The following is a 26,883-nucleotide window of genomic DNA, read 5'->3' as shown; positions in this document are numbered from 1 at the left end:
CTAAACTGAATAAAGCCTAAAGCCACTCTCAAATTTTTCCTAGGCCTTTAATAGCCACATTTTTACATACAGAATAAGAGGAGAATTAATTATGCAGTGCATGGAATATGAAGTGGTAAAACAGAACAGCCCAGCCTGGGCAGTATTACCTTAAATTGACAAGAGCCTCTGTGCTCTGCTGTCTGTCCAACGGCTGCTCCTCTGCTACGGCCAGTGGGAGGGCAAGATGCAACTGGTAATCCAAAGAAATGAAAATTACGACCATTAACTGTCAACCTTACTATGGGCATGACTGAGGTTACCCTGCGAGCCTATGAAACAGTCTCATACACATTACAGAATGAAGATGTCAAACATACAAGGCACCGTCACCAGTCTGGAAGGTCTCCTTTTCCCTTCAGAACACAGAGTCCACTGACTTCACCTTTTATTTACATAACTTAACTTAGGTTTGCTCTCCTATGCCAAACAGAAGGAAAAACATCAGTGTGGAATACAGCAGGTTGATACTTGGGCTAGATAGAAAAAAACCACTCTGATCAATCCTTAAATTATTAATTAAACTGATTAAATCATACCTATCTTTACAAGCTCCTTCACTTGTTAATTACTTAAAAGACCAATCTTTGCATTAACAAGAGGTGCTGATTAAATGACAGCTAATGAACTTACTCTTCCCATTTCTGCCCTCCTTTGTCTGAAGCAAATACCACGTGAGACACCTGATAGATATCTAAGCACTAGAGAAAGATGAAGAAATAAAAAGTGGGAAGAACTGGAATGCAAGAAGAAGCTGATTGTTTTGGTTTTAGAATGAAAAGCAGCTTAATATATGGGCTGCTGAGAATAAATAAAAATGGCAGCATAAAGATCTGTCTAACAGTGCGAAGGAACAGAAGCACAGTATCAATTCAGCTCTTTATAAAATGCCAGCAACATCAGTATGAAAAATAGAAGCAGAAGAACCACCACCGCCATTCAGTAGATTTAAACTTATTCTTTATGATGCACTTTCATCAAAATTGGTCAGGTATCAAATGTCACTCATGCAACATCAATCCACTAAGAAATACATATTCTGGTGAGAAAATTAAAAGTCCATATTTATGTAAAAACCGTCTTGAAATAAAAAATAAAACAATATTTATTTATTTATTTATTTTACCCAAAAAAACCACTTTTTAATTTATTTTTTTTTTACATTTTTTTCTTTTTTTTTTTTTTTTTACTAACAGATAATTATCTGGGAAAAAAAAAGAAAAAAAAAAAAAAAAAAAAAAAAGGAATTTCCTGCATGAGACTGAAGGAATTTCAATATATTTAAAAATGGAAGATTCTGCATTTCCATAGTTATATGCCGTTAATATTGAAGATACACTTTGTGGAAAAAAAACTTTTCATGCTTAAAAAACGCACCGTAGTTTCATAGTGTACATTACCACATACTGGGCAGTAAGAAACAGAAGTAGTAAACGGGTTATATGCGAAGAAAAGAAGTCACATTACAGGATAGTTACAGCCGTGACACACAGAAGATTGAAAATGTTCTGTTTGAACAGGATTTGAAGGCAACTCACAATCATTTCAGGAGTTCTGTGAAATTTAAGGCCATCAGTTCTAAATAAAATATATCTGACGCAAACTCACAAAACTGTGTATTTTGTAAAAACTGTACATGCAAAATCATTTCATAATTATATATGAACAGGCATATAATAAAATTTTTGGGTAGTTCAGTACACAAAATTGTGCACAAAGCGACACGGTTGTGCAGTTTTTAAACCAGTTAATTAACATTATCATTCATGCATCCTGAATGGAAATGTGATTAAATGACAATATAAACCCAAATATTAAGAGCCAGCATCCCTTTGAATGGGCAATCTAGACAAAATGTTGTAATTTTAAATTAAGTTTAAAATGATCCATTATAAAACATCTGCTGTAATCACTCCCAAAGACTTTTCTGATGCAAAATTTCCACTGCCTTAAGGAATGCATGGTTAGATTTAATGAGCTCAGTGAGTCAACTGTAACACTCAAAGTTCTGATTTGAGGTAATTTTCTTTAATTACTTATAGCAAGTAACTCTTCTAATTTGCTTCAGTATCTAGTTTAAAAAACTGTAAACTCAGATAAACTTAGAAACTGGAGAATCTCTGAAAAAATACACGTCCCTCCCCCTTCAAATCTGGCCCTAGTCAGAAGTCATATGTAATTATGACACACATTTTAGGAGCTTATTCTCAGACTGTAAAATGGGCAGACTACTGGGAACCAACTGAAGCGATTCGGGTATTGGAAAAAACACCTATGTGTCCTTTTCTTAGCTTCTATCCCTATTTGTCTGGACAAACATTCAAAGAGATATTGCTTCTCCTGTGATCTTGTGACAAACTATTGCAAGCTTGAAGATGTGTGAATCAATATTCCAAACTTTTATTCTTAAGAATATTTATAAAAGTACTGAAATTTAAAAATAGTAACATGTAAACATTGATACAGAGGAATAGCATTCCTATACATTTATGTACACACAGTATTCAGAGAGGACTTATCTTCTGAGTTGAAATCCTGACTTGTGCTTTCCCCTCCAATAAATAGATCAAAAAAGTAGGGCTTCTGTCAAAAGAAAAAGAACAGCAACATTTTGATCCTAGCATTTAAAAGCTTCCCAGTTGCTCATGCAACCATATGAAGAATTTTGGTATGTGAAGAGAATTTTTCTAGCTCCAAAAAGCTACTGCTGCATCCAGAGACTCTTGAGTTGTGACAAATGCTGAGCGCTTTGGAGCGCTCATATTTGAGTCTGTAACACATGAATAGGAGGTGTATAGGGTGGTGGTGCAGGTGATGGCTTTATTCCTCTGACTCTCATGTAGGACAGAAACTGGTCTGGAATCTCAGCCAGAACATCCTTAGCAAGTCTCGCCATGCTTAACACGTGGTTTCCACTTCTGTCAATGTAATCCCGGAATGGCACAAACTACAAAAGAAAAGATACGTTCACAAAGGTCATGATGTGGATGCAAAATACGTCTTAAAATACAAAAATGAGAAAGTTTGATCTAGGCAGTAAAGGTACATTAATATTCTACCTTACACACTTTATATTATAAACATATTTATATACATATATATTTATACATATTATGTCTCAAAAAATCAATTTTCTAATAGAAACATATTCTCAAACCATGGCTGGCTCAGATTATCAGCTACGTGCTTTACTGACATATCCAGAATCTCTCTCCACCTCTTCCATCCAAAGCTATTTTTGGCTTACATGTCTTATTCATGGGCCTCACCTACCAGAATTTGTAGGAAGAATATTTTCTAAGTGAACAAAACAGAAAGAATGAATTTATAACGTTGATCATTTTTCATTATACTTAGTAGGATTGTGAACCACCAATGAGAACACTTCTTTTTGCTTAAACCTAAGATCATTAAATACACTAAGCAAAAAAAAGATTTGACTTCCAAAAAGAACTTGTTATGTCATACCCAAATCTGCAACACCAAAAAGGCAGCTACCAGCTGTGCCATGGAGTTCAAACTAATAAGATGCTTGTGCTGCTGGTTAGGAAAGAAGAAACCATCTAGGTTCCTTGATTTTTATTCACAGCAGACAGCATGCAGAGATGCAGAGAGTTGAGCTATGTAATATGTTGTGCCAAAAGGAAGGTTTATTAGGAATTGTATTCCTTGATTGGATTTTGGAGCCTATCTCGGCAATGCAGCTGGGTGACTTTTCAAAACCAGGATTCAATGTCCAAAGTTCCATCTGGTGCTGATATATTAGACTATGCTTGAATACAAAAACTAATGGTGTCCTTTTTCTCTAGGGAAACAGCAAAGACTTGAATGCAAACTTTTTGCACATAATACTCCACAATATAACTAGAACTGATTGAGAAGCCAAACCCAGAGATCTCTAACCTCTTGGTTGAACTCTGAAATAAGCAGACTTCTGCTCATTATCCCAGCCTGAAACATTTTGTCTTCTTGGATGCACACCAGCCAAGGTTTTATATTAAGTTTTGTTTTTCTAGAAAGCAATGAAGCTTCCAAGATTAGGAGACCACTGAATTACAGTGGGAGTTCAGCTTATGCTGCGAGTTTCAGCATTTCTGAGAGCCTGACAGTTTTCCAGGAACAAAAGAAATCTATTCAATATATTAAACAAATCAAGAAACTCTTGGGAGGAAGAGAAGATGAAGACAACATTTTATCAATAAAGAACTTAATTAAATTATTTTTTCCTCGGCTTTGAAAAGCAATTCTCACCCTGGACTTATGAAACTGGATGTTTATTGCTATTATTCAGGAACAGTGCTGGCTTTCTTTCTTTCTTTCTTTCTTTCTTTCTTTCTTTCTTTCTTTCTTTCTTTCTTTCTTTCTTTCTTTCTTTCTTTCTTTCTTTCTTGCAATGAACTTCTGTATTTTCAGTGGAGCTGATATTTAACAAATGCTTAAAAGAAGCAGTGTATGAAAAACACTGCTTGCTCATCTAAATTAAAATAGCTGAAAGACAAAAATTGTTCTGAGCAGACAGTATCGCTACAGATTATGCAGGGATTCAACTCAGCTGACTCTGCCTATCTCCACAGATGATGGAGTTCTGCAAATTGACAGAAAAAACAGCTTCAATCCTATGTATTTGCACTATGCTGCGTTACACTGAAACCAAAGCAGCAAGACCATGTAACTATACAGCTGCGAGAACAACTGGCAAAAAGGAACCTGATTTTAGTGTACGAAGCAAAGCATCTGAGATTCCATAATTAACTACTGTAACAGCCACTTCTATGTTTATTCAGTGACTTTTCAATATAAGAAACAAGTAGATACTGTGACATTTTCTAGCACCGACTCCTTTGTTTCTCTCTCACAAGTTTTCAGAAGTCAGTAAAGTACTGCTCAGTTCCAACTACTTGCTCCTTCTTAAACTCCATCAATGTATTGGCAAGAATAAATCTAACTGTCCCCAGAAGCATGAAGTTAGAAGAGTAACAGACAAATGGAAAAACCCCTGTAGCCTGTAGGCTTACACACTGAGCTGTGAAGGGATAAGCTTAGCATTTATTTCTCACACATTTTTTCATTTCCTAATGCAGTGGCAGCCTTGTAAAAAGCACATGCAGTCTGGGTTAAGAATCAGAAAGTATTCCATTTCAAGAGATCACCATACTTACAGACATGTAAACCCAGACCACAATTTCTGCAGCAAAGGGAGGCTATTTCAACAGTGCAGTTGTTGAAATGCATTTACACAGTAAGAGTGGCCTAAATTAGTTCTACCCTCTCCATATAGGATATAGATATAAGAAGAGTTTGAGGAACTACAGCCAGAAATGTATACATATGCACAGCAAGGCGTAGAACTACCTCACAGAACAAGTAGGAGTGGCAGAGGAATATAATGAAAGACATAAGAGAGATCAAAGGGAAATGGAAAGAACGCAAAATGCTTTGTCTTCAGCTTGATAGTTTAATTTATGATTTTAATATATAAAATTCTCAACAGAAACTACATGCACGTTACCATGAGGTAAGTATTTTGTCAAAACTTATTAAACAGAAGGAGGATAACAAAGCAGAAATTTAGTAAACTGAGGAAGAACTGGTAAGCGTATAATTCAGAGTCTCTACAATACCCATGTTTGTTATGAAGGAGGGAAAAGCAATGACCAAATCTTTCCTTGAACTGTAATCAGTAGAAAATGCAATAGGTACCCTGCTAAAATTAGCTTTACAAACTAATTTAACTAACCTAAAAAAAGCAAAAAAAAAGGTGATCTTTTTACATTTGGGCACTTAATTTCATAAAAGCAAGTCATTTTCATCCTACCATATACAAAATAAAGGTCACACTAAACTTAAAGGGTTTGACATTATCCCTTTTTATTTATGTAGCTAGCACATAGTGTATTTGTTATTATTTAGACAGAAAGAGCACAAAATAGTACTGCCTTCAGCTAATCTGGTATGACTTGAGGCAAAGTTCTGAATGAAAGATGTTCATAGCAAGTAAATGTTTTATTGCTTTTCTGAGATGCAATGAATTCTAAAAAAAAAAAAAGAAGAATGTTATTTAGCTTTATTTTTTTATCTCAGAAGAAAATAGAATGTTTCTGATGCATAACATTTTCGCTAATCTTTTTTATAGAGTTTGAAGAAGTTTTGAAGAACATCTGAAGAACATTTGAAGAACCCATTATTTATGCTCTCTCAGTGTAAAAGTGGCAGCTTTTGGAGCTGCTGTTGTTTGTTTGGAGGAATTATATATAGCTGCCTAGCATATATTAAAAGTGCACAGTGCTGCGCATGTTAGAAGTATCTGAATTAGCTTTAAAAGCCTGGACATAGCTCAGTGTATGCAGAAACACTACTTTAGGGTCCAGAAGCACTTCCAGCTTGCTTATAGCTGGCTTAGTCCAGGTATCTCAGGCAGATGCCATTCCTTCTACAGCCATCAGGTTGATCTGATTTTTAAAAGTTTGCTCCTTTTCATCTGTTAGCTTTAATACTTCCTTTAGCATGCAAGGGCTGGTGTGCTGAGCCACCAAATGCCTTTCTCTGTGTTTGGCTTTTCTTCAGTATCCCATGAAAATACAAAAACTGCATCTAGTTTATGATGCAATTTAAAAAAAAAAAAATTTAATTAAAAAAGAAGAAGACAAAATCAAGTCTGTCCAGGTGGTACATAATGCGGGAGGAAGAAAGGATGCCAGAACACAGATTAAATGTTTTGGAAAACCTGTGGACTTCTAGAAATGTACTGCTCTTAGGAAGAAGGATAATTATGGTGGATAAGTGCACACAAAGCTACCATACCACCCTGCATGTGACTGCTTCAGCATCTATGACAACCACAGGGCTGACTGAGTGATTGTAAAGAACAGAACTGGAACAGAACCAGAGCAGAGAAGTGGAGCAGCATATAGAATGCAGGTAAGAGCAGTGCTATTAGGGTTTGGTTCAGTCACCTAAACAGAGACGTCTGCTATCATTTGGGGTACCTTAAAGCATGAGGCATCTGCATGGTCATATTTGGCAGCCAGGTCACAGGAAATGGGAGACGCCCATAGTGTTCTGGGCTGGCAGTTAGAGGAATGGAAAGATATCCTAGGCATTTCAAATACATTTGTTAGAGGCCTAGATATTGATGATTTCCAAGAATGTTGCAATTCTTCTTTACATTCTCACAGTAAGATTGCAGTGCCTGAAATACAAAGGAAACTGTCTCTCCTCCCGTTGCTGTATAATCCTAAGGCTTTATTTCTGTGCTGCTGGTTAGGGGTCATTTCCTAATGAACATACATTCAGTATCTTGTGTTATATAACGGCTTATGAAGCACCACAAAGAGTTTCTGAAGTTCTTATAAACATCCCAAGATAAAATTCATCAGTGCTATGGTAAAATGAAAGGAAGGAGGATAGACAGAACATGAATTCATGGCAAACAGGAACAGTAAAGTATCATTATTAGAGAAATTTTTCTCTCCCACCTGCACAATGTCTCTTTCTGCAAACTTTCCTCTTGAAGAAATCCTGACTACATCACCATCCAGTTCTTCCATAGCTTAAAAAAAGAAACAAATGAATTTATCTATGAGTTAATCTACTCCCCTCAAAAAAACATTACTGAGAAAAATTTTAGTCAATCTACACTTCAGTGCAACAGAATCAACAACTGCTATCTAGGTAAATCATGAGACCATTTACATCATGCACTGTAGCTATTTTGTATTTCTTCATGCTGACAATACCTACATTTTGTCTTTTTTATCATCTTGAGAACAAAACACACCACAAAAAGGTCCACCATATTCTTCTGACTCCCAAACCGGAAAGTATTTCTTTTCTGTAAGTCTATGTTCATATTTTCGTAGGTGGATAAAAATTCATCTGCAAAACTTATTGTTACAGAAGATATCAAAGAACATTTTTTCAGTTGTATTGGGAATGTAATGACTGTAATGATATAGGAATTAAGTCCTTTTAAAAGAACGTTATTAACTCTTTTGGCTACCTCTTGCATCCTCACCAGGGCTGAGTACAGAGGGATGATCATTTCCCTACTCCTGCTAGCGAGACTTTCTTATACAAGCTTGGATGCCATTTGCCTTCTTGGCCACGTGGGCACACTGCTTGCTCATGTTCAGCCGAGTGTCAACCAACAACCCAGGTCCACCTCCTCTACAGTCTTTCAGCCACTCTGCCCCAAGCCTGTAGCACTGCCTGGGGTTGTTGTGGACAAAGTGTAGGACCCGGAACTTGGACTTGTTGAACTTAATCCCATTGGCCTCAGCCCAGAGATCCAGCCTGTCCAGAACCCTCTGTAGGGCCTTCCTACCCCAAAGCAGATTGACAGTTCCTCCCAGAAGATGGAAACTATATCCTGAAGTAACAGAATCCTGCTTTAAGGATTAAATTAATCCCGCTTTAAGGATACAACCTCCTGAAGTAAAAGGAAGATAGAACCTTCATATCCAGACTGAATCAAGAGGAGTCTGGGTAAACCCAAGAATGGGAAAAACAAAGAGAAAGGGAAAAAGGCAAATGAAGGACGAGAGACAAGTAACATGGGACTAAAGTATGAATTCTCTTGGGGGAAACATAAAGCTTGTAAATTTCCCATCTATGCATTTATGAAGACAAATGGTCTCTTCCCTTTGCTTGCGGCATACAATCACCTGAAGAATAAATGCCAGCCTGGACAATCTCTGCAAGGAATACAATGCTTAATCACTAACATACCACTTGCCATACTCCTAGAATATTTTTGTGTAAGAATTAAAATGTACAGTCACTAATGACTGTTCACATTATATATCTGCACATGTAAAGACATACCGTCTAAACAGAAGCACTCAAATGGGAAAAAAAGAATGTATAACTTTGAAGATCAAATATACATGGAGAGTTTACATTTCACGTTGTGGTGATACACAAGATGCCAAATGATAAATTAGTTCAAATAACTGAAGCGGCTAAATCACCGGAATAGAGAGTGCTATCCGAGAAAGAATACGTATAAATGAAAGAATATGGAAATAACCTCGGTGATTTATTTCCTGCTGTAACATTCTCCCACTGCTGCTAGACACTGAGGCTCACTTCTCTTATAAAGTGAAACCTGGTTTAACCCAGATCACTGCCTCAAATTCATTTTCCTTTGTATTTTACTACTGCGGAAAGAAAAGGTGATCAATATTTGCAGTCAACTGATACATCACAAGGCAATTAAATATTGATGTTTCAGAAATTCAAAGTTACTTATTTTATTCTTACCCCCTCCCTTTAGCACTGTAATTGCTCAGCCCCCATGTGGTTCTGTGACTTGAAGAGAGAGCCTGAGGGGCTCGACACGGTAGCTTGTAATCATACTGAGTTATCAATCAATCCAGCTGGAAATGTCAACAGTACTTACTGCTTGTTCTATATTATGTGAAGAACAGTATGTGTTTCAAAAGCCACATATTACAGATATGTAAACAAATATAAAACACTGTAGAAAAAAAATACACCAGAACACTTACCATCAAACTCTGCTGGCCCTACTCCCACTATAATTATTGACATTGGAAGCTTTGAAGCCTTTGAAAGAATAAGAAAAAGAGGTTTAATACATTACATAACCCCAGTAAAATGCAAAGATAATATGAATAAAAAACATACAGAAGTGAAGTTTTAAAGAATTCTCATCCTAACCTCCTAAAATGATGAGGAGAAGAAACGATCAATTTGAGCAATACGTATCTCCTGTTTCTTCCATGAATGATATTTTTTATTCAAGTTAGTCTTCCATGCCACAAAGCAAACAAGATGTCAAACTGTGTTAAGAATGTTAAGAATTTTAATTTGACTCAACGTTTTTCATTCAGTGAATGAAGGAAAAGATGGCTTTCCCTGAATGAATTCTCTGTAAAGCCTTTAAAATTATGAAGACAGCATCATAAATACTGTATTCTCCTGCCCTGACAGCACTGGAAATCCACTACAGAAATCTTCTGAGACTGGCTCTTTTGAGGAGAGTAACAACAAAAATATAAAACATCTAACAAATGTCAGGGCTGAGAAATGTTTCTTACTGTGATCACAGAATCCTTTGAGTTGGAAGAAACCTCTGAGGGCCACCCAGCCCACCTCCCCTGCAATGAACAGGGACACCACAGCTAGGTCAGGTTGCGCAGGGCCTTATCCAGCCTTGCCTTTAAAGTCTCCAGGGACAGGGCATCTACCACAACACTCAGTTACCTGTTCCAGTGCCTCACCACACTCACTGTAAAAGATTTTTTGATATTTTGATATTCTGATGACTATCTGGTGACATTATACCAAACCGTGAAATATCTACAGTCATTTTAAACAGGAGGCTACTCTGGCCAAAAATCATAGATGAACACTTTCTGCTAAATTAAAATCAGCTCAACTGAAGTTTCAAGTAAATTGGCTTTAGAGCAGACTTACAGTTTTCTTCTGGAATATAAAAGGCGTTATTCTGCCTCATCTAAAATACATTCACTTTTAAAATGCACCATTCCTACTTTCCATTCTTGATCTATCATATCATAGAATCATAGAATGGCCTGGGCTGAAAAGGACCACAAAGATCATCTGGTTTCAACCCCCCTGCTATGTTCAGGGTTGCCAATCACCAGACCAGGCTGCCCAGAGCCACATCCAGCCTGGCCTCCAGGGACAGGGCATCCACAACCTCTCTGGGCTACCTGTTCCAGTGCGTCACCACCCTCTGGTCCTAAGCAAGCAGTTCTGTGTGTCTCTGCTTGAGAAGAGATTGGACTGGATGGACTCAAAGGTCCCTGCAAACTTCAGCTATTCTGTGATAAAGGACAATAAATAAAGCATAACTGTAACTGTGTTGCAGAATGCTGCATAAATCATTGATAGTGAGTGCAAAGTAGATTTTGGATATGAAGGCACTATAAAGGCACAGAACATCTCCTGGTTTTCAGATGTTTTTGAGAATCTTAGAGTTTAAATTTAAAGAAAGCATTCTTCAAAAAATATCCCTAATTAGGTAGACACAGTACTACATGGTACAATGTATAGGAAACCATAAGTAGCAAGGTCAGTGAAAAGGCAGAGTTCAACTTTAGCATATAAACTTGGTGTTGGCATTTTCTGAATGACAGTATAACCTTTGAACAGTTTGATAAAGCAGAACTTATCTGACACATACACTGTAACAAGAAGGATGCATAAAGCACAGTGCTAAGAAATGAAACATGCTCTTCCCCAGTTTTATACAGCCTGTATTTAACATTACTGCCCCTTTTTTTCATTATTCCAAATATTATTATGACTGGAAAATGCTACCAGGCAGCATTTAATTAGTCCTGTTATGGTATGATGTGCTTACATTTCAAGAGCCATGCAGAAAAATTAATGAATTTTCATCAAAAGTATTCAAAATTCCTGAACTTTTGCTCACTGTAGGCAAACAACACATCTTCTGTACCTTGATGTTTGCAGAACCTCAGCTATTACTCCTGGAAATTAATTACTTCTTGAAACAAGGGTTCTCTGTATATAGTAGTGACCAAATACTTAATCTTACTAAGTATCACCCAGACTAACTTGCTGGTCTCATACTCACCCCCCATACAGACTTGGAATTGAAGGGGAGTTAAATCAAAAAGTTGCTCTTTCTTCCCCATGGAGCCCTTCTGACACCTAAAAAAGGGCTCTATTCCAAACTTCTAAGTTAGACCAGAGGATGAACTTTTAAGATGAATGTTTGTATATCTCCTTTACAAGTGAGAGTAGCTTTATCCTTTTGTAATACTGGAGAGGAAGTAAACCAGTACCTTCAAACACAGTTGAAGTTGTACTTGTAAAAAATTTATCACATGGACTTACAGAGCTCACCGACATGCAGACTCTGCCCATGTGCTGCTGCCTAGAACTTGAGGGCATCTTGCTTTCCAGTGAGAGACAGAACATTTCAGTAATACTCTCCTGTGCACCCTACAAACTGAAGCGGTACTGCAGCTCTACTGTAGGAAGCAGTGAAAGCGGGCCTTCAAAAGTACGTCAACCTAATGCTACAACTTTTGTTGTGACATGACAGATTCACTGTAGTGCGTTCAAAACTATTGGTACAGGCCTTCTCAAACTCTGGATGGAAACTGGTTTTTTTTTGCGTGCTTTCATCTGTCATTTCCCAGGGACAAAAGAACCATTTGTAGCGTAGAACTTTACTTACAAGCACAGCAGTTTCAAAGAGAAAAAAATAAATAAATTAAAATAATGCAGAACTTGAGGGAAAATCTTGATTTTTTAAAATTCAGGGCAATTACCTGAAAGGAAATGAGCTGACAGTTATGCTTGGCATTTGGGACCAGACAATTTGGAGCAGTTTTTAGAAGGTAAGGAACAAAACAAAAATCAAAGCTGCCTGAAATTACTAGATGGATAAAGTTCATCACAGTTCATCATGAAATACTGCACAGTGGGAGTGCATGAAGGAGGAGGAGTCAAGAAGCAGATGACAGAAGTTCTATGAACATTCAGTGTTAGAAGAATATCACTTCCCATCAAAGAGTGATTAAGCTGAGATACAGCTTTAATTTCTTTTCATCTTCATACATATTTTTTTCTTTTTTGCTGTTTGAAAAGAAAGGTTAATTTATAAAACTGATTTAATACCTACGATAATAATAGATTCAGTTTACGTCTTAGTATTAAGGCCCAGAAAGATATTTTATATTTCAGCATTTTCAGCAAAACTTACATTCACTATGGATTCTTTCGTCTGAGCCATATCTGAAATAACTCCATCTGTAATAATGAGGAGAACAAAATACTGGGAGCCATCTTTAACTGAAGCAGCATATCTATGGGGGGAAAAAAAGAATATGATAGTAAAACAAACCTTTATACAAGAGCAATTTACATGAGAAGGAGCTGTATTTTTAAAATTTGATGAAGGACTATTCCAAATAATTAACAGTGATAGCACAATTCACTGTACACTGTGATACACTTGTATATTCTTGAGGCTCAGTCTTCTCCCTGTGCTATACCTGAATATAAGACAAAACACACCCAGCACCATTCCAGTCTTGCCTCAATCAAAGGATGCAAGAAGCAAGCAACCATTCTTTGAAAATGAGCAGCTCTTGAAGATTTGAAAAGTTCTGACAGATAGTGAGTCCGCAACAGTTCCATTGGACTCTATGGCCTGCGTATCAGAAACCAAGACTAGAGTTCGTTTGCTCCTAGTGTCCTATATAGTTGGTAAAGAACTTTTTTGGCATGGAGCATGCTGTTCCATTTGCTACTTTATTTGACAGAAACCAGTGTAGTTTACTGCCTTCCAAGAAGGCTCTTAGTGCTGTGAAGGCTAAGCAGAACTTCATTATAGAAGTGGTCATGAGCAGAGTTGAGAGCAGGGAAAAAATAAATGCATGCTCAAGTACAGAATATTCATTACCTCACTGGTCACTGGACAGGGTATGTTCTAATGATGCTTGTGATGTTACTCAGAATATTTTAACAGTAAATTTGCAAGCGAGTGCTGCCTATAAATAAGATGCTTTAACAACAACATTTGCAAGAGTCTGGAAGACTGTGAGTGAAATGGAATCTGCAACTCACAGAAAGCCATCCCCTAGATACAGCTGGTTAAAAAAAACCCACAGTCCTTCAACTTGTTGAACACTTGTTTGTACACAAGCAGTAAGGGCTGGGATTAAATGCACAATACTAGCACACGGTATTCAGAATACTAACTAATACAAGTTAATCACTTTAAAATGACAAAAAACCCCACACTGTAAATACCTTATTCTATGTTTTGGCATCATGTAACGGTTGATCTTTAATAGTGCGATAGTTGTACTGAAAATAAAAAGTTTCTGCAAAGTACTTGTTATGCTTACCTGGCTACATGATTAATTACAGGGGCAAAGTTCGTTGGTCCATAAAGCTGAACTGATTTTAGACTTCTATAATACGCCTCCATTACACCATCAATGCCATGGCAGTATGGATTTTGAGGGTTTCCATTCTAAAGAAAATAAGAAGGGATTAATCACTAAAAATAATTATGAAACAGAATGATACATTTTTGTGAGTACCACCCAGTGCGCTTTTTTAAATGGGAATGACCCAAGAATTTAAGGATCTGTTCAAAGTTTGCTACCAATATCTCAGATTGATTTCTGTAACCTCATCCTATACTCCACTAAGTTATCTCCAGACACCTCTAAACCAGCAGCCTGTAAAGACAGGTTACAGAAAATGACAGAGAGCAACAACAATAATAAAAAAAAAAATTGGATCATGATTCAATTACTTATCAAGGTAAGATGAGCTTCAAACTGAAGTATTTCAAACACCTGTTTCTCATGATGCTATAGATGAGGTTTCTTTATTACTGTTTTTGGCCTACAGGGACTTCTTCATTCTGGATGTCTGTCGGCAATTTCACTACTATGAGAAATTTTGAAATGAGTCTTTTAGACCTAAGAATTAGAGCATGTTCTGTATTTACTTTTCCTATTAACTACTTAAGACATATCTTACTTGCCCAAATTAGGTTGTGGTACAGAAATATAAACAAAATTGTATATATTTGCTTACCAATGCAAATTCATGTGATACTCTTCCATCTGGAGGCAGTCTAGCTCCAAAACCTAGAGCTGGGAACATTTTATCACTGTCATAGTCCTGAATAATTTCACCTACTGCTTTCAGTGCCATGCCGTATGCATTCAGCTGATAGGGATTCATATAGTGCAGTGAAGTAGGTTGTGAAGGGTTACCTGTTGAAGCAAGAGTCAGGTTTACTTTACAAATTAATCACTCCCATTTTCTCTCCTAAAAATGACAGAAATCTAGGAAAGAAGAAATTGAAAAGGTACCAAACCTATTTTCTGTGTACATAACTGTGGTTAAAACAGGTAAAAATGCAACGTTTTTAATACATCTTTAATAGGTTAATAGTAGTAGCTATAAGCTTTTTCATCGATGAAACAATAGCAAGAAATTGTGACTTAACTTGTATATTCGTGCCATTTTTGTAATGTGATACACACTTCTATTATGAAATTTACTCAGTAGAAGAATCAAAACTAATCTGTTTCACCATTCTTCAGCCTCACTCTACTCGAAATTCATCTATTTTGTACCTCTCAATGGAGTCTTCTAAGTTAGCCAATTTGCTCACAGCAATAATAAATGAACGTGAAAAAAGAAATAGAAAGTATGTAAACAACTGCAAATTGCTACTATTTATGGAATTCAGTATGTATGTTTTTAATAGAGAACTTCTATCTGCTCTGTTTGTCCAGCTTTTCTGGACAGGAATTGGTTTCTAGTCTGTTGTTGCTCCGCTGACTCCAGGTGGTGCCAGGTATACAAACAATCTGTAATACAAAGTAGTTAAGCAGAATCCTGACATGGTGCACACACATAAACTACTTCTAAAAAGTGTTTTTAGAAGTGCTTTAAAACTAAACACAGCACAAGAATATGGAAGCTTATTTTTATTCTTACCATTTGAGGCTGTGAAGTCAATAGCTACTGTGAAGTTGATTTGCGTTCTGTAAAAGGAACAAATACAGCTCTTACTAATAGCTTTACTGCTATGTGGAAAAATAAACAAGATATATGATAATGTTTTTGGATAAAATATAGGAAACTGACTTTCTAATTCAGGTAACACACAGTGAAAATACCATTTCATGAACACACTAAAAACATTTACTTTATTACATCCCTCCTTTCTCATTGCTTATGAAAAATCCTCATTCTACATTTAGGTTATTATGATCTCTCATTCTACATTTAGGTTGTTATGATCTCTGTGTATTATTATTTTTAACAGTAATACTGATATTTCCTTTGACAAGGAAGGCAACTGACAGGACAACTAGGGTTTTATTGATCTGCTCTTAACAGTAAAACCATGTCTTCAGTCAGAATGTGTTTGAAATCACACTGTATGTAAAACCTTTGGAGAAGACAGAACAGTTTTTGGCTGGCGATATCATTCATGGGAACACAATACTTTAAGGATTTTAATTTAGTACTTTAAAGAGTAGTTTCTTTTACTATCAAGGAAAATTGTGGAAGATAAAAGTAGAAACTGGAAACAGGATATAAAGATGAGCAATTTGAGCAGTAGCTAAGTAAAGCCATTACTGTGCATGAATCAATTGTCAGCATGCCATTATTGTCTGAAAAAGCAGTCACTAATGCACTTATGGAGTGACAATCCAATTAATGCAGTCCTGTTCCAAAACTTTCCTCAGCACAGGACACTGTCATTCTGGAGATACTCTCGACTCTAATCAGGCACAAGAGATGAATCTGAAAACTGACTTTTTACTCAGACCACGTTTCAAACTTCTGCCTCTTAGAGTGCACCGCTATGAACTTATTGACCAAACTGCCAAAGATTACAGCTCTGCTCTTTCGAAGTTATTGCACATATTTAGCTCATGCACACCTAGGTCAAACATCAGCGATCTGACACCTGACCTTGCAGTAGAAGATTTACTGCTCAAATAACCTTTTCACCCAGAGAAAACACTATTACTGTCATGAAAACCTAGGTTCACACAAAATATCACATGGAATCGTATTATTTCACTGACCAAGGCCCACACAAATTAAGCTAGGCGTGAGTGGACACCATCCTTAAAAGGCATCAAAACCCCACCAACAACCACAGTAGCAAGAAGAGACTTTGTGGTTCCCTGGAATGCTGTCAGCCCCGAATATGTCTAAAAATGCATCAAAATGGACTTGAATGAAGAACAGTGAAAGCTGCTGCAGACTGAAGAGTTCTGAGACCTAGGATTTATGAGATATGCATCCCACTAATAATTCTGCATTCTGCTTTATTCCCTTCCATACAAGATACACTGTTGTTAATGGTGTGACAAATCAGATTTTGTTTTGTTGCTACCCTAATGTCAGTGCTTGTAGTTTATTAGCCAAAACATACTTCTGCACCAACAGTTAGTGACAAGAATAAACATCATAAGAAGTGCACGTCAACTAGTTTTTATTACCATCACTACAGCGTGCGGTACGGCTGTCTACCTCAGGCATTAACAGGACAGGAAGATCAACCAGTAACAAAGGACTAATACAATGCTATCTCTAGTTTTATGCTTAGAGTCCTTACTAGCACTGCTAAACACAACTGATCTTGGACAGTCATCTTCCTGTACTTATTATTCACAATAACCTGAACTACCATTTTTCTCTAAGAAGAGTATGTTTCCATACAGAGTATTTATTATTCATGCCGTACAGAAGACTGGGACAACTGGAACAAACTCACTTAGCACAAACGTGCTTTGACTGCCCTGTGTTTTCCATGACCGTTTTATACATACATATATAACATACTTCAAATGTCCCTCTAAGAATGATCTTGTGCAAAGGGACAGGGGAGACCAGCTCACACAAGGTACTGACGTCCGACGGCAAAAGGAACAACAGACTCCAGAAAGGTACGAAATGAATATTGACCCTTGTAGTCAAAACTATCAAAATGCAATTAAATCTTTTTTTTGAGCACCGGGTATCTGAAGTTCAAACAATTTAACTTCAAATAAGTACCACAGAAGAAAATATTTTCAAAAGCAGCTGCACGGATGTTAACACATATTTTGTGTGAAAGATTAATTTGAAAGGTATTAATTTTGCTACTGCTTCCCAGGACTGGAAAAAAAAAAAACAACCCAACCAACAAACTGTCCATAATTTAAAAAAAAAACAAAAAACAAACTAATTTGGGAAGGCTAATTTAGAAGCTGCGTGTTGTGGAAACATCAAACACAACTCATTTGGAAGTCAAGTCAGATGAGTAGAAAATTAATCTGAATGATATTTTAAGAAATGCTTCCACAGTAATACACGCTATTCTGGAAACAAATTAAAAGTAATGAATATATCTGACAGCTCACTGCCCTGTTTTTATTTCTACCACGTTTTATTTCTTTTCAACAGAATAACTTTGAGGTTCTATCCAGTGCACACTCTTAGGTTACTGTTGCTATTAACATATTAATGACTTGCTCATCAACAGTAACATATTTTTGATAAGATCTTTTGGCTACTGTATTTTATGTAAGGGACAATCGCTGAAAATAAATCATTAATGCAGTGTGGATGCCTACAGCTTCAAAAAGCACCTGAAATCACAGCCTTCGAGACAAACTCAGATGCATGATTAAATAATCTCAATTTTAAAACACACCAAGAAAATGGAAGCTTCACTTAAGATCCTTTACTGCTTATTTTTACAGAAATCCTCAAAGCTCGGAGCTGTATCTGAACTAAGAAAAAACACTGCAGTAAAAGCACCTATCTGCATAATGCTTAATTAGGAAGGATATGCTGAACTACCTTTGTGCTTAACTCAGATGAAAATAAATGAAGTGGTAGACAATCTAGTTTAGACTTCTATACACAGAGCAGTTTGTTACGATGCTGAGGAAAACTAAACAAGCATTCGTGTGAAACCTGTAAGTGAAGTCTGGCGTGTTTTCAGGATTAACTGAATGCTCTTGGAAGGGACATACAGTGTTACTTTAAACAGCAAGAAAGTCAGAATGGTGCTCAAAATTACACACACAAGAATAAACTGTATGATTTGTGTACTACCTGTACATAGAATGTCAGAAAATAAATGAGCCCACCTGAGGGCTGTCCCTGTCCTGGGCTGGCTGGGCAGCATGGGCTCGGGGCTTTGTAAGATGCAGAGGTGGATGAAGGCAGGTGAGGAGCTGGCCTGTTCTGGATGTGGCTGACAGTGAAGCTTGCTGCACTAAGTCGTGCTTTGAGTTGTTTTCACAGGCACTGGAACAGGATGCCCAGAGAGGTGGTGGATACCCCATCCCTGGAGACATTCAAGACCAGGCTGGACCACACTCTGAGCAACCTGATCTAGCTGTACGTGCCCTGTTCATTGCATAGGACATGGACTAGACAACCTTTGAAGATCTCCTCCAACTCAAATAATTCTACGATTCTGTGAAATACTTAAAGAACACAGAACAGTAAGACTAGCAGAACTTCCTACTGGGAGAGGCAAGAAGGCTCAGAGAAATGGGAGAGACAAAGCACTTGAGGCTAAGGGTCAAGGCTTTTTTGCTGTTCTTTTAAAATATTTCTTGTTCCCCAGATTTTTCAAAAGTAAGGTTTTTCTGATTAGGAAATTCATTTGCTGAGGTTGTTTTTCTGCTTTCCCAGATGCACATTCCCCAAGGAGCTAAATGAGAAGCTCACGGCTTCAAGTGAGGTTGTAAGGTCACAAAGCTGTGCACAAAAGCTGCCACAACACTGCCGTCTGGCTAGGCAGGCTGGGTCACTGAGTGTCCTGACTCAGGGGAGGGCTCAGACAGAACGTCCAAGCACAGCAACATGCATTGTGGACTCAGAGCTGCTGGAGGAAGACATCACCTCTCAGGGTGAACTCGTCACTAGCAGTAACAAAAGCATCTCAGCAGCAGCAGTAACCTTTACCACAGAGCAGACAGTTTGGGACTTTGGGAGAGCAAGGTAAAACTAACCGCTTTCAATCAGAATTGATGCACACATGGGAACAAGCTAAGCCTGGATGTAGCTGTTGACCAGGGCTGACAGAGTGAGTTTTTTTTAACAGTACACTGGAAGAATGTATAAATTTCCTCTGCATCTTCAGGGTGAAAACCAGCTGGTCTGGTAGCAGGGGGAGTCGGCGGAGGTTTAAGAATCACTTACTGTGCAGCAATCTATAACTGATCTAATTGAGTAACTAACGAGCGGCTGTATCATCTCAATGGTATTTACTCTAAAAAGTCTCCAGTGACAGTATTTTTTAAAATTTCCTCTTTGCAAACGCAGTATCAAAACAACATTTTCCTCATAAAAGTTCCACAGTATCTTCCTCCTATATAACTTTATTTCTCCAAATTAATCTCCAAGGCTACAACATACACGGTTAAGTCTCTACAGTAGGTAGCTATGACAGCCCTTGCTTCACAGGTGTATCTCAACTAAGTTTCCTCAGTACATCAAATAGGTATGCCATTACATATGATTTATTTTTCACTAATCTGGGACAGAAAAGATGACTTATCACTTTTAGGTTGGAGAGGATACAGTTCCTGAAATTTTCATGATTTACAAACATCTAAAGTAGCACACGCTATTCTAAGATGTCTAGAAAGTCTGAAACGTATGGAAAGTTTTGCAAGGAGATGTTCTTTCTGTACACTAAGTCTTGCAGCTTTATGGCTCCTGGTCTCGTTTCCAGATAAGACAGAGCCAACTACTCTACATTAAAATTTGATAGTGTTAGGACAAGGGGAATGGTTTAAAACTAGGAGATGGGAGACTCAGGTTAGATATTAGGGGGTCACTCAGAGTGCGGTGAGGACTGGTACAGCTGCCCAGAGGAGCAGTGGGTGCCCCATCCCTGGAGGTGTTCAGGGCTGGGATGGATGACGCAGCCTGAACTGGTGGGGGGTAACCCTGCCTAATGCGCAGGCAATCAGACAAGATGATCTTCAAGGTCCCTTCCAACTCATGCCATTTTGTGACTCTATGATTCTATATGCATAAAATAAAATAAAATTAAATTAAATACTCTGTTAAGTGTTCAACAGTCATCCCTACAAACCAAGATTATTCCAAATGAACTCCTAGGCAATATCCCACACGTTCCTGGCTTATTCATATACTGGGAGGTGATTTTTATAGGAAAATATGCTAGTAAGTGGAAGGAGAAATCCACTTTTGAAATATACATTAATTTTTAGTACAAAGTACCCTATCTTAAGGTAGGGTCAGTGTTGTAACAGGTGATTAAGCTTCAAGATACAAGGAAAAGTTAGCAACTAAGATGACACTACTTGATGCACAACAGATGTAAAAGAGACATCCATCTCTTTCCTACTACTGTCATCCTACAATAAAATTCAGTGTTATTAAATAAAAATAAATCAGAATGTATGAACAAATTCCTGTTTCATTTTTATGGCTATTTTAAAAAGTCACTGATTATATTTATAATGAAATATTCCAATTAAAAATATGCAGATTCAAGATACAAATCAAATCAATACTGCAGTCCCAATTAATTACAGTTAATGCTGTCAAGCTTTCCCTTAAATTCATTCCAGACACTTCAAATCAATTACAATAAAGTTCTGAACATGGAATGTTTCATAAGCATCCATTTATAGAAAAGCCAATATTGTGCCTTCTGCCAAATCAGTGTTTTCTTCCCCTTGCCTAACCAAATGGAAGAAAAACGGGGATCTAAAAACAAAATTGTGGAGGACATAATTGATGGGAAAACAGACTGATAAATGAGGAGAACTTCACATCACCCTTCCCCAAAACTCACTGGCATGTGCTTAAAAACAGATGTATGAATCACTAAACAAGATTTAGATAAAGTAATTAGATGATTAGAATTAGTGCTCAGACTTACAAGCACAGAGCAGTCTACTGACTTATACTCCACTCTTTTACAAAAAGAGGGGTGATCTTCAAAAGTAGTAATTATTAGTATTGCAAGACTTCTCTACTTTGCACTTAGAGAGAAAGCACAAAATATCAGTAGGAATTGTTGTTTGTATTCAGGATTTCTATTAATCATCTACAAAATACAGATATTTAACTGGCACTGTAAACAGCTCCATGGGAAATATGATAACTCAGTCTGAAAAGATTACACATTCATGCAGTCTTCTTGTCTTTCCAAATTTAGATATAAAACTTAACAGATTCTAACACGGTCAACAAATGAATTGAATCCACTTTGAGGAGAAACAGGAGGATCTGGAGAGTGAAAACAAAGAGATGATAAATATTCCATCAGAAGTGTTTCCAGATAACTGAACTGAAATTAAGGATTGCAACTCTAGAAGACCTAGATCACCTTTTTGTCCAGAAGCATCCAGGAACAAAATGCAGGAACTCTGAGGATAGTAAAAAGTCTTAGTGGCCCTAACCAGCCTCACCTCGGCCCTCTGACCACACTCTCATGGGCACAGGAGCCCCATTTCAGCTCAGCCTTCAGACTTATGTAAGAGGAATATATATGTCCAGCTCAGCTATGCCCACATAGCTCACGGCTTCACCTCCTAGAATTCTCATCACAGGCCCACCTGACAATCCCTGGAACTGATCCTGACCCTTATCTGTGGTTTGACTTTCCATCCAGATGTTGATTTTCATCCTCACCACAGACTTCCCCAAAGTTTTGGACTCTTAGCTGAACCTATTCGCCATCTCTGGGCCTGCCATGCTTGCCTTGTTCATGGAATCATAAAATGGTTTGGATTGGAAGGGACGGGTAGAAAGAAAAGAAAAAGAAGAAAAATTTCTCCAAAGATATGAGTAACAGTTTTAAGGTGAACACATCTACATCCATGTTTGAAATCATAAACATTCACATTTGCAAGTAGTGTCCATGGAAATGTTCTCATTGCATTTAAACTTAATGAGCCAAAAGACATTGTGTTTTGACACACATAAGAGACTATGAATTCACCCTTAGTAAAAATACTTATTATCTTGGATGGAGAACAAAGAGCTGTACATTTGGATATCTTGATTTGAAATTTAACGTTTTGGGAGAATTTAAACATCAGAGCATTTGTTACTCCTTGAGAGAGAAAAGACAAAAAAAATTACTCTCTGCTGCAGCACATGACTTAGGTCAATAATATGGACCACTTCTTACCGTGACTCATTTCCTCTACTAGTTATGAGTTTGGTATAGCATATAATTTTTGGCAATATTGCTAAAAACTTTGATAATAATGGTAAAATAACCAGCTTACTGTTTCTCTGTAACTAGAATATAACTTGTTAGTATCATCTTAACAGAACAATCTTCAGTGATAAATGAGTTGAGAATAAATCTTCAGCACATTCTCTTCTGTGGGATTACCACAGCTAGAAACAAAGATGAAGCGGTGTATTGCTAATGGATAAACACAACACAGGCTTTTTATTGCAGCTGAAGCCTGGTTGAAGACTGACAGAAAAAACAACCTATGAACTTGTATCTCCAAAGGTAAATAGTGACCTAAAATAGCTATAGAAAAATAGGGAATATGCCTCAAAAATTCATAATAAGTGCCTCGAAATGTGTAATAAATAATTTCTACTTTTTTTTAGTGAATATCACTTTCTGGTACAGAGGTTAAGAATCGATAATTCCTGATGTTTGATCCCATTTCAGGTATGTTCTAGGGTAAGCCATTTGATGCCTCTGTCTCTACTTCCCCTTTGGAATGACGATAAATGAGAAATTGAAAGCATTATAAATTTTATACAATTAGTATTGAAAAAAATGCCTCCCATGGGAAAAGGCTCTAAATAAATGCTAATCTTAAATAAATCAAAGGTCATTATTGCTGTACCACTACCTATTCCAACAGTATACATGAAGTTCCGTAACTTAAATGACATCAGTAACTTAAGAAGGTATAGCCTCTGCATGAGGAAATAATACAGTTCTTACTGTACTAACTTAAAGTAATCATATGCAATGTACAAATACAAATTATTACAAAGAAGAAAATGTTGTTGACTATCACATACCCGCCTTTAATGTAGTCCAGGAATGAAACTTCTGTTTCAATGAGGAAGGAAAGCAGTGTAACCTGAAAGCAAATAAAAAAAAAAAAAAAAGAGTCAGATGTGAATTGTCCTTTCCCAGTTATACAAGTAGAGACACATCCACAACGTTTTTGGAGCTAAAAAAACAACATAACTGTTTCAGAAACCAGTTTTTGAAAGGAAAAGACAAGTTCGGAAGTCTGCTATGATTTTTTTGGTGGTAGCTCTGTTTTGTTCTGTTTTTTTCCTTTTTTTGAAGTAAGAGAGAATGGGTGAAAGATCACTATCCAGGGCAGGCAAACATATGCTTATTCTTTTTGAAGTACTTACTGAGTACTTCAGCTTTGTTTAAAGAACTCATTTCTCATATCAGCAGTTGTACTGAGTGTTGATAAACACACATACATATGAATACAGAAAAATACTTAAAGTGGAACACATAGAAAAATGAGGAGAAATTTCTTCACTATGTTTTGATCACTCAGGAATTTCGGTAGTCCTAAATGTAAGCAGCAGCTTAAAGTGTGGCATTTTGAGCGCTCAAGTTACAGAAGTCTTAACTCAAGTGGAAAAGATTTGGTATTCAGGATTTTCATACAGACTCCATATTACTTTTGAAGTGAATTGGTTTATTTACAATTATGCCGTCTGTATTCCTGAACTTAAAATGACCTCCTAAGTAGTAATGAATGGAAACAGCTACTCTATCAGTGTATTTCTTTAAAACAGCAGTGAAATAGCAATCAATGACGAGCACCCACTTTGCTAACTTTTCCCTAAGATGGCAACTTTCCATTAGTGAGAATGATGGTCTTAGATGGTTTGGAAATGGAGAAATCTGTTGGGAAACCAAATATCTTGGATGAATGACAGAAAGAAGTAAAAACAAAACTGCAGGTAAACATACAGGAAAGCGACTATTCGCAGAAGCTTAAAGGAAGCCTGCACATAGACGGGCAAATGGGACAAAAAGGAATCAACATAAAAGCAATTATAAAAAACACCAGTAAAGAAGACAAGAGGGAAGAAAATTGCCAACACCAAACCACTTGTTGTAGATTTTCTGTTACTTTCAGGCAAAAAAATACAAAACCCACAGTAGATTCTGTCTGCCTAAACATGAGTGAAAAAATGTTCTTTCATGAAAGAATTTTTACTCTAACACTTTAATTAGCAACAAATAAACAAATAAATAAACATTTAATAATAAATATATAAATATATAAACAATCAGACCTTGCAAGGTAAATTTTCACAAACTACTTTATTATGTTTTAAAACAGAAGTACAAAATCAGTGATGGTTTCCCTACTGATGAACAGACTTATACAAGAATGAGAGACTGACAAATTGTTTCCTCAGTGCCATACAGTTCAGAGTGCAAGTAGTCCTCCTGACTTCACTGGGACTTCCCATGAGCAAAAAAACCCACCACGCTGGTTGTGTTTTCAAAAGAATATATCTAAAACTTGTACTGATTTTCCAATATATAGCTCTTCAACATTTCTCTTCATTTTCTCATAGATGATCTGAGTATCATGGGTGCCAGAACACAGAAGATGAGAAAATGCTGAAGGGGAATATTTGCGTTGTTAACAAATGGTTCATAGCAGAATATGAATAAAAGGACATAAAATTCTCTTCCCAAAATAGCCTTAACAGAATTTTCAGGAAAGATTTACAAAAAGCTGTTGGTAATAAAAATTTATGACTCTTCCTGTTTTAGCATGAAAGTTATGACTTAGCAGCTTTTACTGATGCTAGGTGAGCAGTTAAATTTAAACATAAAACTGACTTTTGAAAATGCAAATATGTTTCAGACAAAATCGAACAGTGTCCAATCAAATAATTTCCAGAATCTGCCTCCAGACAATAGTTTGGTATAACTCATTTTTAAAACCATGGGCAACTTAAGAGCACACTTGAAAACAACTTCGATCAACTTAGAAAAATAACAACAAACACATCTGAAAATAAATGCTGCAGTACAGTAAGTAGTTTATTGTTGTAGCTTTCACAGATGGTTCTATTCCACCTCTGTTATATGTCATGTCAACTACTTTATATTTCAAGATAAAAGCATACAGTAATATTATAAATTATATCTACTTACTGTTCCAGAGTTAACATACTTCTTCTTTTTTCCCTTTTTCTTTGGATTTATTACCTAGAAACACAGACAAAAGAATTAACGCACAATCATTTTTTAGCAAACACAAAGATAATTGCTAAGATATTTTCAATGCACAAAACAGAATCCGCAGAATCAAAATTAATTCAGCGTGCTTCTACTTATGCACCTCAAAGCTGGGATATACACAGATTTCAAAACCAGTGATTTATTCTCACAGTGTTGGGTAAGGCAGTGTTGTTACTCATATTCAATAAATAAGGGACTGAAACAAGAAAGGTGAGAGCGTTCATTACATCTGAGTGCCCAGTAGCTTTGAATCTACACAAAATTCCGCATTTTTCTGTACTCCTAATTCTAGTGCTCCAGTGTTCTGGGCCATCACTTCTTTGTCTAACAGTGCACCTCTTCAATTAATCTGCTCCCATCTTCATAGTATTACCTGTGAAAAATGGGAGTTGTTCTACTCATAGTTTTTGTATTTGGTGCAATGACAGGTATGGCAATTGCAATGAAAGAAAGGCCGAGGTCATAGAGTCTCAAAACTAGCTTGTTATTTCATGAAATCTGGCATAGACCATCAACTAGATGGCAAACACTCTCAGGGCACAAGAATCTTCAGAGAACTGGACCACAAAGTATTAAATCATTCTCTCAAATACCTTGAACCTACATTCACACAATCTCCCACTGCAGACATCTAAAAAAAGGTTGTTTCCCTTCTCAGTACTTGAAGGTAAGTCTCAGACGGTTTCACTAAATGCACGTAAAAAAAGTACTCCTATTTATTACTGTACACAGGATTGGAAGCAAAACATTATTTTGTTAATTATGTTGATCAGCTGTCTCCTATGTGACCAGGAAAACTCAAATTAATCTTACTGCCAAGTTCTACTGTAAATTATGCACAGATGTTCCATAAATGAATGCAAACATTCCAAACTGAAATCTCAGCTACTTAACTGCTATAAAATATTGCAACAGTAATTCCTGAAAATGGGAAAAATAGCAAAGCACCTTCCAAAAATTCACCCCCAACTAAAATGAAATCACATTCAAAGACTACATTCCTTGCACAGCACAGCACAGCTGTGAAATACAGATCAGAAAGAGACAACTATCATTGGAGGTCTTCC

At 36.8% G+C, this 26,883-nt stretch overlaps 1 protein-coding gene across 1 annotated transcript in view; it reads right to left on the bottom strand.

Annotated features, from left to right (window-relative positions):
- Positions 1-983: 983 nt before the first annotated feature.
- Positions 984-26,883, bottom strand: part of CPNE8 (copine 8) — an 87,558-nt gene continuing 61,658 nt past the window's right edge. The window contains exons 12-20 of the mRNA XM_072359429.1: positions 25,730-25,783; positions 23,599-23,660; positions 15,535-15,581; positions 14,620-14,801; positions 13,917-14,044; positions 12,767-12,869; positions 9,549-9,606; positions 7,515-7,588; positions 984-2,986 (exon numbers count right to left, since the gene is read on the bottom strand). Coding sequence (XP_072215530.1) covers positions 2,798-2,986; positions 7,515-7,588; positions 9,549-9,606; positions 12,767-12,869; positions 13,917-14,044; positions 14,620-14,801; positions 15,535-15,581; positions 23,599-23,660; positions 25,730-25,783 — 897 coding nt within the window. The 3' untranslated portion in view covers positions 984-2,797. The remainder of the gene's footprint in view (positions 2,987-7,514; positions 7,589-9,548; positions 9,607-12,766; positions 12,870-13,916; positions 14,045-14,619; positions 14,802-15,534; positions 15,582-23,598; positions 23,661-25,729; positions 25,784-26,883) is intronic.

The sequence above is a fragment of the Excalfactoria chinensis genome, chromosome 1 (genome assembly GCF_039878825.1).
Source record: "Excalfactoria chinensis isolate bCotChi1 chromosome 1, bCotChi1.hap2, whole genome shotgun sequence".
Lineage (NCBI taxonomy): Eukaryota > Metazoa > Chordata > Aves > Galliformes > Phasianidae > Excalfactoria > Excalfactoria chinensis.
Note: the sequence above shows the minus strand (reverse complement) of the source record. Positions and strands in the feature narration are given on the sequence as shown.